General features: G+C 48.6%; 3 protein-coding genes across 3 annotated transcripts in view; 2 read left to right on the top strand and 1 right to left on the bottom strand.

Annotated features, from left to right (window-relative positions):
* Nucleotides 1-14,409, top strand: part of N4BP2 (NEDD4 binding protein 2) — a 310,347-nt gene that overhangs the window by 75,443 nt on the left and 220,495 nt on the right. The window lies entirely within an intron of this gene.
* LOC138720194 (uncharacterized) lies at nt 6,223-8,304 on the bottom strand. Its single transcript, XM_069856152.1, has 2 exons — nt 8,182-8,304; nt 6,223-7,333 (listed from the first exon to the last, which is right to left on the bottom strand). The coding sequence occupies exons 1-2, from the start codon at nt 8,255-8,257 to the stop codon at nt 6,435-6,437; spliced, it is 975 nt and encodes a 324-aa protein (XP_069712253.1). The 5' UTR covers nt 8,258-8,304; the 3' UTR covers nt 6,223-6,434.
* LOC138720389 (uncharacterized) lies at nt 11,023-13,903 on the top strand. Its single transcript, XM_069856573.1, has 2 exons — nt 11,023-11,215; nt 12,739-13,903. The coding sequence occupies exons 1-2, from the start codon at nt 11,023-11,025 to the stop codon at nt 13,677-13,679; spliced, it is 1,134 nt and encodes a 377-aa protein (XP_069712674.1). The 3' UTR covers nt 13,680-13,903.

Here is a 14,409-nt window from a genome sequence, read left to right as displayed (position 1 = left end):
GTTGTGTGCCTGCAGGCTTCCCCACAGTCCTGGTCATCATAAGCTGACTCAAAGGCAGCATACCAGGTCAGCCCTGGAAAACACAAGGTGAAGGGACCACTGGCAGAAACAGGAGCTGGAGTGTTCAAGGTGGCATCTTCAACTTAGGTGCCAACACCCTAATTAAAAGTAGCAGACACCCAAACCACTTCTTCTGGGTTTTGTAGCCACAAACAGAAAAAGAAGAAAAAAGATTATTGCTTGCTTCTGCAGGACCAAGTGGAGAAATTTTGTGGACGAAGAAAAAAGCTGAATTTGGTCCAATGCTTATTGTGTGGTTGGAGGTGTAGTGGTAGCCATGCCCCTACATCTTTGGCCCAGGAAGCCTTTCTTTGCTTCCTGCACTTGCCTTGGTCTTGTCTGTGCTCTGCCTGTGGGAGTATTACCCACATATTCCATCATAGGATTTTTCAGCTTAATTTTGCTGAAATTAATTTTTACATCAGGAGCTTTCCGATCTCTTTATTTTATGTCTTTCTCCCTGGTGGAAAGGAGGAGGGTAGCCACAGATCTATTCAGGTCGGGATGAGCACATCCAGTGATAAGAATGCGTGCAAGAAGCTGAAGGAGGCTGGGAAGCTTCTCCTGGGCATGGGAGCTGTTGGCAGCATCCACCACACTGCTGCCCTAGCCCAGCTTTTGCAGCTATGGTCACAGAAAACCAATTTATTTATTTCTTTATTAATTTATGTATTTCTAAGTTACATTCTTTGGGTAACAGTAACTACCAAGGTTAGTGCTAGGTGTTGAAATACTATCCTAGTTCTGGATTTTTTTTTGCAGGGGCTCAGATAAAGCCGGGGAGCCTCTTGCACTCAGCGCCGATTGGCGAGCAAGCTGAAGTAAACTACACGGCTTAACCACAGAGGCCTGTTTTCTTTCTGCACCGGAAACACCTGCCAAAAAGGCTGCGTTCAGTACGAAGTAGAGCCCCAGATGAAACTTCAAGCCGTATAGCAACAGGTCAGGAGGTGATATTTGGCACATCGGTTTAAATTCGGGGCAGCTCACTGGGTTGTTTCACCAGGTGCATGGCAAAGACTGGGGCACAGGGTGGCAGGTTTCTGTGAAATGCCTGTGTTCATAGAATCACAGAATCACCAGGCTGGAAAAGACCCCCAGGATCATCGAGTCCAACCATTCCTATCAAATACTAAACCATGCCCCTCAGCACCTTGTCCCTAGGCCTGACCTAGGGTGGTCTGGACCTTCTGTGGCCCAAAAAGGCGTACCACTCCTTAGCCAAAGTGACCTTGCATCCTGTAATCTGAAGGGATAACTTGGTGGTGCTTCATGAGGAGGAGCAGTTGGCTGGTTTTGTCCCCTCTGAACCCTTTGACCTGTGGTTTGCATGACAAAAGCCCAGGGCAGGTCACAGCCCCAGCATAGGAACTTGCAAACCCTGTACCTGTAATGCCTGATCGGACAAGCAGTTAAATGTTTTTGCCTCCTCCTCGCAGCAACTACCCACTGCTCACGATTCACTGCTTGTGCCCAACTCATCAGCATTTCTCCGCCACCAAAATGGAGGCTTGCCAAGCTGGGGCACATTTAAATATCAAGATCTGGGAAAAACTCATTCTGTCTCTTTTAAACTATGTTAAAATGGGCCCAGTAAAAGTGTACACAGCTTTTGGCAAGCTGCCTAAGTCTGGTACATCTTCCATGCATACTGTTTGCCTGAGAAGCAGGTCTAAGTTCTAGCACCGGGGACCCTGGTGGGGACAATGCCCGTGGTCCATGACAGTCAGCCCTTGAGTGTTGCAAGCCCAGCTGGGTCTGATGGCTCTTAACCCCCAAGTGGCATCTCCTACCCATGCCTCTTGGGCAGATGCACAGATGAACAAACACATGAATGTACATATGGATGCAGCGGTGGATCCTGGTCTACAGTGCACTGAGCCCACGGGATCCTTCCTGACCACAAAAAGAGCATGTGATCTGCATGGCTGCAGCAGAGTCTGGAGTGCTACGCGCTGTCACTCAGTCTCACCCCTAGTTCCCTTCAGGTGTCTGCAGTTAGCAGAGTCTTGCAGAAAGCAATGGCTCTGAGGGCTGAGCACCCTTGAAGCAGTAGTATAGCACTGGCTTACAAGCTGTTGTATCCTGAACAGCTCACACTGCTGCTTGTGTGCACCACACAGTGCAGAGCAGCTCTTGGGGCACCGCAGATGTGTCTCCTAAAACATATTTTAGCTTTTTGGTTTGCAGTAGATGGGCTTTTGTGAAGCTGCCAAAGTATGCCGAAAGGGTGCAATCTGGGTCCTTGCAGAACACAGTGTGAACTATGTGGTGAGGGCCAGAAATGCTTGTGGAAGAAGTAGCCTTTGTCAATCATCTCCTATTCAGGCATGAAAAGACCAGGGATCAACTGAGAGTTAAAACTTAAATATCCATTGAATAAAGTATATTTTTTTTCAAAAAAATAAAAATAAAGAAGAAAAAAAGCCAACAGAAAATGCCTTGATGCTAATGTGACCTCAGTGGCAGAAAGGTAGCCATACCCACATATTCAGAGTTGGAAGAGATACTGTAACAGCTACAAGATGCTTGAGTAGGTTGCTGGAGATCCACAGACAAACTGCACTGACTCTGTTCCTCCTGTCTGTGGAAGTTCACCTTACTGTTAAATTTCCCTCAGACATTGTGCACAGGGTATACTCCAAACTTGTAGGATGTGGTATCTAACGCTTGACTTTTGTAAGAAGTTTGTGTGCTACCTCCAAGTCTTTATATTAGTTCACCTTGACTTTATGCAAATGATTTTGTCCCCCTCCACTACAGATAGAGCCTGGGAAGAGGAAACAAATATCTATCAGTCAAGTATCTATCTGCATCTATCTATCTGGTCATGTTGCTAGGGGAAAACAAGGTTAAGTTTGCCTGAGTTGATTCCCCTTCACTAGGAAGTGGCTGTATTTCAGTGTTGTGTCCAACAGAGTTTTTTTACACTGTGAAGCAAAGCTTCACCCCTGTGATGTGCACAGTGCTTAGCAACCCAGCAGGAAAAGCTCCTTGAAGGTTTTAACACCACCATAAGTTAAATTGATTTCCCTTACCTGGCTTTGTTATCTGGGAGTTGCTGCAGTAGCTTAGCCTTGGGATATGCAGCAATTAAAACTATGGGTGGTTGCACCGTAGAAAGACAGTGAGTGCCCCAGGAAGACCACTTCACAGAGGTGATTTTTAGAATGTAATTTGAAGAAAACTTTTTAGCAGGAGAAACACATGCCATTTTCTTACTTGACCTCATTTGGGTCAGAACAGCTTTTTATAGATCTACACAGTAAAGTTAATCTGATTATTTCTAATCTACATTTATTTCTATGGTTGCTTCAGTTTTGGCCAAATGAAGTGTACTAGCTGAGGGAGATGGCAGAAAGAGGGAATCAACAGCAGTGAATGAGAAAGGTCTTACCATAAGCTGGTATTGCTGCTGAGAAAACCTTAGGAACCTGCAGGTGCAGCACAGCCTTAAGCATTTAAGGGTTGCAGGGAGGATCCAGGGAACTACAGGCCTGTCAGTCTGACCTCAGTGCCAGGGAAATTCACGGAACAGGTGATCTTGAGTGCTATCATAAAGCACATGCAAGAGAACCGGGTGATCAGGCCCAGTCAACACGGGTTCACAAAAGGCAGGTCTTGCCAAACTAACCTGATCGCATCCTATGACAAAGTGACTAGACTCTTGGATGAGGGAAAGGCTGTGGATGCAGTCTTCTTGGACTTCAGTAAAGCCTTTGACACAGTTTCTCACAGCATTCTGCTTCAGAAACTGTCAGCCTCTGGCCTGGACAGGCGCACACTCTCCTGGGTGGAAAACTGGTTGGATGGCCGGGCCCAGGGAGTGGTGGGAAATGGTGTGAAATCCAGCTGGAGGCCAGTGACAAGTGGGGTTCCCCAGGGCTCAGTGCTGGGTCCAGCCCTGTTCAATGTCTTTATCAATGACCTGGATCAAGGCATCGAGTGCACCCTTAGCAAGTTTGCGGACGACACTAAGCTGGGTGGAAGTGTTGATCTGCTGGAGGGTAGGGAGGCTCTGCAAAGGGATCTGAACAGGCTGGACCGCTGGGCTGAGACCAATGGGATGAGGTTTAACAAGACCAAGTGCCGGGTCCTGCACTTGGGGCACAACAACCCTATGCAGTGCTACAGACTAGGAGAAGTCTGTCTAGAAAGCTGCCTGGAGGAGAAGGACCTGGGTGTGTTGGTTGACAGCCGACTGAACATGAGCCAGCAGTGTGCCCAGGTGGCCAAGAAGGCCAATGGCATCTTGGCTTGTATCAGAAACGGCGTGACCAGCAGGTCCAGGGAGGTTATTCTCCCTCTGTACTCGGCACTGGTGAGACCGCTCCTTGAATCCTGTGTTCAGTTCTGGGCCCCTCACCACAAGAAGGATGTTGAGGCTCTGGAACGAGTCCAGAGAAGAGCAACAAAGCTGGTGAAGGGGCTGGAGAACAGTTCTCATGAGGAACGGCTGAGAGAGCTTCGGTTGTTTAGCCTGGAGAAGAGGAGGCTGAGGGGAGACCTCATTGCTCTCTACAACTACCTGAAAGGAGGTTGTAGAGAGGAGGGTGCTGGCCTCTTCTCCCAAGTGACAGGGAACAGGACAAGAGGGAATGGCCTCAAGCTCCACCAGGGGAAGTTTAGGCTGTACATTAGGAAAAAATTTTTCACAGAAAGGGTCACTGGGCACTGGGACAGGCTACCCAGGGAGGTGGTTGATTCACCTTCCCTGTAGGTGTTTAAGGCACGGGTGGACGAGGTGCTAAGGGGCATGGTTTAGTGTTTGAAAGGAATGGTTGGACTCAATGATCCAGTGGGTCTCTTCCAACCTGGTTATTCTATGATTCTATGATTTATTCGGGAGCTCTTTTCCCTGTTGGGAGAAAAGTAACCATTGCCATTGCGAACTGCGTACAGAGCTGTTTAGGAGCCTCTGTGGGACAACTGCTCAGCGCAGTGCATTCACACTTGGGTTTTAACAGAGACCCGGTGGGTAGGAATGGAATGAACTTTCAGCTGCACACCTGAGGACAGCCTCAAGGTTGCTGTTTCCTGTGCTATCTTCGTTACTACAGCCTGCTGTGCTTCTGTGGCATACATCAACACTTTTCTGGTAGCACAAGGGACAGTAAAATAGATCCTCCAGCCACTTTCCTCCAATCTGCCATTGCTACATGCCAACCCCTGAGTTTTGGGATGAAAGAGCAGTCCAGGATTTCACATGTGATCACACAGCGTAAGGCTGAGCAGTCATGCCCACAAAAACTTGGGCCTCTGCAGTAGGCAGAGTAGTAAAGCTGTAAAAGGGGAGCTACTAACGGTATGCCAGGGAGTTAACAGATTGTTGTATATTGTCACAGCTCTGCCTTTGCTGCATGTACTGCATGAAGAGCAGAGCAAAAACTTCCTGTAACTAAAGATCCTCTCTGAAACTTGATTGGGTATTGAAGAGTACAGTATAATGTTGGCTGTTCTCTTTATACCTAGTTGTCACCTAGGTAGGTCCTGAACACACAGATGTGATGCACTACAGGGTATGCCATTACTTTAAATACCCTCTTTATGAAAGGTGACACAATCTTCTTACGATGCTGCTTCAGATACAATTTATTTAATGTGTATTAAGTCTTAAACAAGTGCTCCCATTACAGAATGAGGGTTATTTGCATTAGCTCTCTCTCATGTTCTCTGCTACAAAGGATCCTTTGAACTAAGCAGGGTCATCTTTGATGTGTTAGATCCACTTCAATTACAGGCTACTTTTGGTCAGTATCTGGTTTGACATATCCATTGAAGAGGGATTAGCAAAGGATCCCAAGAACCATGGGGGAAGGCTTCTATAGGTAAGGAGACAGCCTGCAGTAGGAAAAGCTGAGGTTGGATGCAGCTCCTATGGAACTTCAAATTGAACAACAGGACCAACTTCCCTACTGGTGTCACATTCAGTTAAAGGCTAAATTCCCTCCACACTCACAGTCCCCAGTCACTGACCAACAGCTAGCTTCACTTTTCATTACACAGGACAGTAAAAAGGATGCATGCTTGTATGTTATCTTGTCATGACTGTGATGAATGGCCTTTGACCAGATCGTAAACAGAAAGACTAGACAAGTTCTTTCAAGAAAATGCAGTTTAATGTAAGGTCAAACGAGTTCAAAATACAATTAGACCAAGCATGATGAATAGCATGTACACTCACCCACAAGTCATAGCAGTTTTAAAACCATGACAATCCATTCTCAAAACCACCCCCACGTTGTACTAGTTACTTGCCTTCTCTGTAACTCTACAGAGCACTGAAACTTTATTCTCCATAAAGTACATTTCTGTACATATCCTTTGCTCTGGAAGCCCAACAGACAGGTAGGACTATATCTTCAAGATCTTCATCAACACCTTGCTATTCTGTCAATAGCTTCATCAGAATATCCATGAGACACTGCTGTTACAACAGTCCCCAGCCAGAAGGAATGCACACCATACCGGTTTGGAGGAAACCCAGCAAGCCCAAGACCACGGCGGAAGACAGTTAGGAACTCCCTTTTTGTCACAGGCGTACTGTCCAAGTGCACAAAGAGAGGACCCTCTCCCTGAGGCCTTGCTGCCACATAGGTACGGAGAGCTTCAACAGGACATACCCATATCTCTTTAGATAATCTCAGCTGGATCAAATACCTCTCCTGGCCCATATGAGATGTATGCAAACAAAGAACCACACTCCCCTCAGTCAGCTGGAGGTCATTCAAGTACAGGAGCTCTGGCTGAGCTATATTTTGGTGAATTGTCACCATCTCTTCTATACGCAGTGCACCAAAAAATGCTACAGTAAACATGGCACGGAACAACACACACTCATAAGGAGAGCTACACACAGATTCCAGAGTCCCCAGGAGAGATCTTAACACTTCAATAGTTACAGGAGAGTATTTATCATTTGAAGAGCGAGTTCTACGTTTTAACCTGGATATTATGTGACAGATAACAGGATCTTGAAGAGGATCAGTATGATTTACCATTCTGGAGATGAAGGACAGTCCTTCCATATACATTATTATTTTTGTGGGAGGCAGACCCTGAGACTCCAGGAAGACCAAGAACACTCTCACTTGATGCACTGGAATTGGCCAGACTGCAGACAGAGCTGTGCCTTCTCTAAAAGCAAGGAAAGTCTTCAGGCCCTCATGGTAGACTTGCCATAAGTGGTTATCTCCTGAGTCCTCCAGTAAGAGTAAAGCTTTAAGGGGCCAAGGGCCCAAGGGATGCTTCTCAGGAACTTGGCTGAGTTTACCTGCTGAAAAAAATCCACATTAGCAATAGCAAAGGTAGTCTCACAGGCTGCAGAGAGAAGTTTTCTCCCTTTCAACATGCTTCAGTTTTTCTTCAAACTTCTCTGAAAAAAGCCTGCCCTTTGCATTCTCACAACTCTCACCTGCACAGCCTCCAACAGTTAAAGCACAGGAAAAGAATTAGATTCTCAATAAACATAAAAACCCCAGTTATTTTTCTGTTTAAAGAAACACCTCAAGCCTGATGATACACCCAACCACACTACAGAAATATTTCTGCGACCCCAGATGAGTAACAGAGCTACACAATACACATGTAGCAAGGGACTCAGCAGTGCACACAGCTCCCAGAGGTCTTCCAGCACAGAGGTCAGATCATAGAATCATATCAAGTTTAGGTTGGAAAAGACCTCGAAGACCATCTAGTTCCAACCCCCCTGCCATGGGCAGGGGCACCTCCCACCACATCAGGCTGTCCAAGGACCCATCCAACCTGGCCTTGGACACCTCCAGGGATGGGGCAGCCACAGCTTCCCTGGGCAACCTGTGCCAGTGCCTCACCACTCTCATCGTGAAGAAATTCTTCGTTATGTCTACCCTAACTCTGCCCCTCTCCGGTTCATACCCGTTCCCCCTCATCCTGTCACCACATGACTATTTATGAATAGTCCCTCCCCAGCTTTCTTGCAGCCCCTTCAGGTGCTGGAGGGTCACTCTAAGGTCTCCTTGGAGCTTTCTCTTCTCCAGGATGAACAACCCCAACTCGCTCAGCCTGTCCTGGTCCGGGAGGTGCTCCAGACCCCACGGAAGAACCTGCCTCCTCACCCGACCCCTCCAAGCCCGCACTCACCAGCTCCTTCTCCCTCTCCAGCGCCCCCTCCGCGGGGTCCCCGCGGTCCAGCGCTCCCCGCCAGCAGCCACCCCATCCCGGGCTCCCGCTGCAGCAGCGCCAGCAGCTCCCAGAAGGGCGACGGGCCCGCACCGCTCGCCATCTCCATCGCCCACGGAACGAGCCCCGCGGCTCCGCTCCCACCCCACCGCGGGGACGTGTGTCGATCGAGGGCGGCCCCGGCACCCCCGGGCGAGGATCACCCGCAAAACGGGAGCTGAACGGCCCCTTATCGCCTTCCTTGTGCTGGCGAAGGGAGGAGCCGGCGGGGCAGATGCCCGCGGGGGCGCTTCTTCCACCCTACGACCCCCTCGGTCCTGGTCGTGCTCCTTCTCCCCGGCTTCAGACCTGGGCTGCGGTCACGGTTTAGCCCTCACCCGGCTCGTTTCGGCAGCTAAAAACCGTGCAGCTCGCAACAAAAGTGCTATGTGACTCCCTTCCCTCCTCCCCCCACCCCACCATAGCGAAAGGGAATGGGAGGAAAAACACTTGGGGTTTGCAAACTAAAACTACAGCTTTAATGAAGTGATAGCAATAATAATGATGATGATAATGAAAACAATTAGAAAGTAATAAAATATATACAAATATATGAGATTGCAGCCCACTCCTCCACTCAGTGATTATCATAGAATCATCGTAGAATAGTTTGATTTGGAAGTGTTATAAACACACTCTGGAAACTAAAATTCCGCGAGTTTAAAATATCTCTTTTATTGTGGGATAAAGTCAGCAAAGCATCTCCACCCTACTTGACTCATCTCCACACGCCCTTGACTCCCACCCACCCTCCATGGGCAGGGACACCTCCCACCAGATCAGGCTGCCCAAGGCACATCCAGCCTGGCCTTGAACACCTCCAGGATGGGGCAGCCACAGCTTCCCTGGGCAACCTGTGCCAGGGCCTCACCACCCTCATAGTGAAAAAATTCCTCCTTATGTCTAGCCTAAATCTGCCTCTCTCCAGTTTATGCCCATTGCCCCTAGTCCTATCACCACAAGCCTTTGTAAACAGTCCCTCCCCAGCTTTCCTGTAGCCCCTTCAAATACTGGAAGGTCACTCTAAGGTCTCCTCAGAGCTTTCTCTTCTCCAGGCTGAACAATCCCAGCTCCTTCAGCCTGTCATGGTGACCGTAAGTCCCCACAAATGCTGTTGAGCAGACACGAGGGAATAGGTCCATGGCTGGCAGGGAGATGAGCTCAGTAACTGGATTCAGCAACACAGAAATCTGGGATCAGGAGTGATCAGACAGCTGAGGTCCTCGCTGGACATCGGCTGTCACAGAAGAGGGATGAGACCCTCTTGTTCTCTCAGTTTTATACGGCATATGATGGATATGGGATGGAATACTCTGTTGGTCAGTTTAGGGTCACCTGTCCTGTCCACCCCTCCTTGGAGGTGCGTCCCCTTTTCACCAGGTCAGATGGCCTTGGTTATTATAGGTGTAAGTATAAGCATTGGCATTTTTGCATACCAATGTCCTGTGCTGTCACTTTTAGCCAGGAACACTGGCTCAAAACCACACATTTAGCTTTCAGAGGAAGGTTCTGGATCTCTTGTAGCAAGGTGGGCCATGTCCCTGGGTGCAGCGGGCAGGGGACAGGGCCATCCCCTCCCCAGGGCCAGCGGGCTCTGTGAGGGCACCCAAAGCAGTGCACAGCAGGGCTCGCAGACAAAGCTCACACTGCCCGCTGCACAGCCTGCTGGATTTGTTTTGTCTTGGGATCAGCAGGAATAGCTGCCATGGAAGGGTGCTTATCTCGTTAAACCACGCACAAAACATCTCGGTGGGTTATCTGTAATTAACAGGGAAGTATGGCTGATGAGTAATTCCCAGTGGAGCCAGCTGCCCTTTCTCTATAGGAAGCTTGTTGGAAACCGCATCTTGGAGAGCCCGGCGGGGGGGATAACAACAGGTAGGCCACACGGGCACTCCTTATCCGTAAATATACTTCTTATCAGCAAATCCGTTTTGGGGTGTCGGCAGAAGTCAGTTTCACACCCTACCCGGCTCCTCGCCCTCTTCTCCAGGCGCCACCCCTCGCTAACAGGCTCTTTGCACCCAGGAAACTCTGAGACTTGTTTTGGAGTTTTAGAAAGCAAGCACCCTTTGTCAGGCCTGGGCAACAGGAGGGCGTGAGCTCTATAAATCCTCTGCAGTGAGACAGGAGCTGGATATGCAATATATTTACCACATGTGTGTATGTGTGTATGTATATGTATATTATTGTCTTCTACCAATTTTTATGGTTGGACTCGATGATCCAATGGGTCCTTTCCAACCTAGTGAGTCTATGTATATGTATATGTATATGTATATGTATATGTATATGTATATGTATATGTATATGTATATGTATATGTATATGTATATGTATATGTATATGTATATGTATATGTTCTTCCAGAAATCTTATGTGGATTGTGTTACTTTCCAAGGACTAATTTTGATGTTATTACGAACTTCACAACAGTCAAATCTCTTGCTAATCTGGAGGCGGCTCCAGCTCTGACATCGGGTTTGAGACCGGGAGAAAACGCCCAAGCGAGGCGATGGCACCTTTGTTCATCACAGACACATCGAACACACGATGTTATCACTCCCAAAAGAACGAGGAGTGTATCAGGACCTGGAAAAACACTATTTGAAAACAATAAAGCCATAAAAAAGCGTGCTATCAGAGGGACACTCTGCCTAACTTCAAAAAACTCCGGTTAGTTGGGTGGGCGCCTATTCCTTTAACCCGCGGCGGCGCGGGGCCTGGCGGCCAATGGGAGCGCGGGGCCGGGCGGGCGGCCCAATGGCGGCCGCGGGCGGCTCCGGGCGGGCGAAGGGAGCGGCGGCCGCGGCGCTGGGGCCCCGTCCCGCCATGCCGCGAGGCGCCGGGGCTCCCGTCGCGCCCTTCCGCGAGATGGTGGCGCTGCTGGCCCGGGAGCCGGGGATGGAGTGGCTGCAGCGGCAGCTCGCCGGGAGCGGCCGGGGAGCAGCGCCCGGTGAGTGGGGACCATGGTTCGGGTTGGGAGGGACCGTAAAGACCCCGCCGGGGCGGCTCAGACCCCGTCCAGCCTGGCCTCCAGCACCTCCAGGGACAGGGCAGCCACAGCTTCCCTGGGAAACCTGTGCCTCGCCACGCGCTTCGTGGGGAATGTCATAGAATCACAGAATCACCAGGTTGGAAAAGACTCCCAGGATCATCGAGTCCAACCATTCCTTTCAAACACTAAACCATGCTTCTCAGCACCTCATCCACCTGTCCTTTAAACACTTGCAGGGAAGGTGACTCAACCACCTCCCTGGGCAGCCTGTTCCAGTGCCCAGTGACTCCTTCCGTGAAAAATTTTTTCCTAATGTCCAGCCTAAACCTTCCCTGGCGGAGCTTGAGGCCATTTCTTCTTGTCCTGTCCCCTGTCACTTGGGAGAAGAGGCCAGCACCCTTCTCTCCACAACCTCCTTTCAGGTAGTTGTAGAGAGCAATCTCGCAAGTGACAGGAGACAGGACAAGAGGGAATGGCTGCAAGCTCCGCCAGGGGAGGTTTAGAATCATAGAATCATAGAATAACCAGGTTGGAAGAGACCCACCGGATCATCGAGTCCAACCATTCCTATCAAAATTTAGGCTGGACATTAGGAAAATATTTTTCACAGAAAGGGTCATTGGCACTGGAACAGGCTACCCTGGGAGGTGGTTGATTCACCTTCCCTGGAGGTGTTTAAGGCACACGTGGACGAGGTGCTAAGGGGCATGGTTTAGTGTTTGATAGGAATGGTTGGACTCGATGATCCGGTGGGTCTCTTCCGACCTGGTTATTCTACGATTCTATGAGGTCTCCCCTCCTGTCTAGCCCAAGTCTTCCCCCTTCCAATTTAAAGCCATTTACTTGGTCTTGCTCGAGTTCTTGGGTGAGACTGGAGCTTTTGGAAGGAGGCTTCGAGGGAGTTTGCTCTCCTGGGCTAGGTGGGAGTGTGCCATGTGCCCTTTGCAATCATAATCTATGTGAGTCACACTGGGAAGGCTTGTTTCAAACTTGCTTTTTTGCTTGTCTTCTTTGTTAGTAACTTACCAGTTCTCAGAGCGATACCTGTACCTGAAATGGTTAGACTTGATCTAAGAGGTCTTTTCCAACCTCGTGATTCTATGGAATCACTGGAACAGGCTGCCCAGGGAGGTGGTTGAGTCACCTTTCCTGGCGGTGTTTAAAGGATGGGTGGATGAGGTGCTGTGGGGCATGGTTTAGTGATTGATGGGAAGAGTTGGACTCGATGATCTGGTGGGTCCTTTCCAGCCTAGTGATTCTATGATTCTATGATTCTGTGGTGCATTGCTTGTTGTTTCTCATTCGCAAAATCTCAGCTCTTCAGCAGCTCTGGGTGTAGCTGTGCGTGACTTGTGTTTACTCAAATGAACTAGTGGGGCATCATCTGGGGGGTGTTGTGCTGAGGGATGCTATTTCCGTTGCTCCAAGTGGTATGCCTGTGCCTGTTGTCAGCATGTGCTAATGTGGATCTTCTCTTGTAGGAAGGGAGCTTGGTTGCCATAAGAAACACTCTTTGGGACCTTGTCCTCTGAAGACTTTGTCGTTGTTGGAATGCTCAGGTGATAGTAGGCTTTGGCAAGTCTACTTTGAAGGACTGAAGAAATTCCTCCTCTTTAGGGAAAGCATGGGAATGCCTGCAGCCTGGCCAATCCCAGGGGAGCAAGTTAGAGGGTTTTTGGCTGCGGAATCTCTTTATTCATCGTCAAAGACACTGATGTATATGACGGCACTGTCTTATCTATCAAAATTGACTGGTAACCCTGATCCATTGGCAGATCCTATAACCCACTGCATGGTGATTGGGTTGAAACGTCAAGCGGGCATCCTGAGGGATATATACTTGCCCATAACAATTGAGGTGTTGCGGTCTCTCTTAGGAGCTCTGGAGTCTGTATGCGTAACTTATTATGAGTGCTTACTGTTTCGGGCGTTATTTACTGTAGCTTTTTTCGGGGCACTTAGAATAGGAGAGATGGTGGCAAAGCACCATCATGTACTGCAGCCTGAGCTGCTGTACCTGAGTGACCTCCAGCTGACGGAGAGGAGAGCGGTGTTCCATCTGCGTAACTCTCCTGTGGGCCAGGAGAGACATGTCATCAGCCTTGGTCTGTCTGGAGAGCCATGGGTGTGCCCTGTTCTGGCCCTCTGGAACTATGTGACCGTTCGTTCACAGATGGAAGGGCCACTCTTCGTCCACTCAGATAACGGGACTGTAACGAAGAGGGAGTTCCTGACTGTTCTCCGACATGCCCTGCGGCTCCTGGGGCTGTGCCCGGAGCAGTATGGTGTGCATTCCTTCTGGCTGGGGACTGCTGTCACTGCTGCACGCTGCGGGTATCCTGAAGAAGACATCACTCGCCTGGCAAGGTGGCCCTGTATTATCCCAGAGAGATCACAGCCATGGAGACCAATGGGAGAATAGAAGCTAATGAATTACCTTCTTTCTGCAGAGTTTCTAGCCTTTGGTGTTAATTTAATATTAATATCTGTAATGAGTTTTCTACCTCGCAGTGGAGTGGTCTCTGAAGTTCACTCACAGTGGCTGCTTGTGCTGTCTATAGTGTTAAGGTTGGGGGAATGTCAAACCTACTGTGCATGGACCTTGTCAGTGTCTCGTGACAGAGCAAGTCTACAGATTGTTTTATTTTCTATAATGTGAGATAATAAAGATTTCCTTTTTAAAAAACAGCTTCTGCCTGCTAGTGATATTATAACGCCTTACTCAGGAGAAATTGTAGTCTTGGCTCTGACAGCAATGAATGGCAAGCAGACTGAAGTTTAGAAAGAAAAATCTTAAGACTTTAAGGTAATCATTGTAAAACAGGAGGCAATTAAACTGTTACATCTTTTGGCATAGCTGTACACTTTTTAACATTAACATGCCTCGCTAAGGTCAAGAAGGAACTATGAGCTACATTATTAACCCAATAACGGACACCAAGGGATGTGCTTTTTAAAGCATTGATATTCAGAAGATGTTCAAAGTGATATCTTGTACTATTTAAATGAAGGACAGCAGCTTTTCTGTTCAGCAAAAGCTGCCTCTGAAAATATTTCATTTAATCCTCTAGACCCAATTCCCTCTGAGCATAATTAACCTAATCAGTATTTTAAATAACAAAAATAGCACACGGTTAACTTAACTGCTAATG

This window comes from Phaenicophaeus curvirostris, chromosome 4, assembly GCF_032191515.1.
Source record: "Phaenicophaeus curvirostris isolate KB17595 chromosome 4, BPBGC_Pcur_1.0, whole genome shotgun sequence".
In the NCBI taxonomy this organism is placed as follows: domain Eukaryota; kingdom Metazoa; phylum Chordata; class Aves; order Cuculiformes; family Cuculidae; genus Phaenicophaeus; species Phaenicophaeus curvirostris.
The sequence above is the reverse complement of the archived record's forward strand: the minus strand, read 5'-3'. Positions and strand labels throughout refer to the sequence as shown.

What these genes read in the sequence shown, in the direction of transcription:
- LOC138720194 (XM_069856152.1), bottom strand. Translation starts at nt 8,257, where the DNA reads ATGGGGTGGCTGCTGGCGGGGAGCGCTGGACCGCGGGGACCCCGCGGA. An exon ending in TGGAGAGGGAGAAGGAGCTG is followed by an intron (nt 7,334 to 8,181) that starts GTGAGTGCGGGC and finishes TTTTTTCAGCAG; the next exon opens with GTAAACTCAGCCAAGTTCCT.
- LOC138720389 (XM_069856573.1), top strand. Translation starts at nt 11,023, where the DNA reads ATGGCGGCCGCGGGCGGCTCCGGGCGGGCGAAGGGAGCGGCGGCCGCG. An exon ending in CGGCCGGGGAGCAGCGCCCG is followed by an intron (nt 11,216 to 12,738) that starts GTGAGTGGGGAC and finishes CTTCTCTTGTAG; the next exon opens with GAAGGGAGCTTGGTTGCCAT.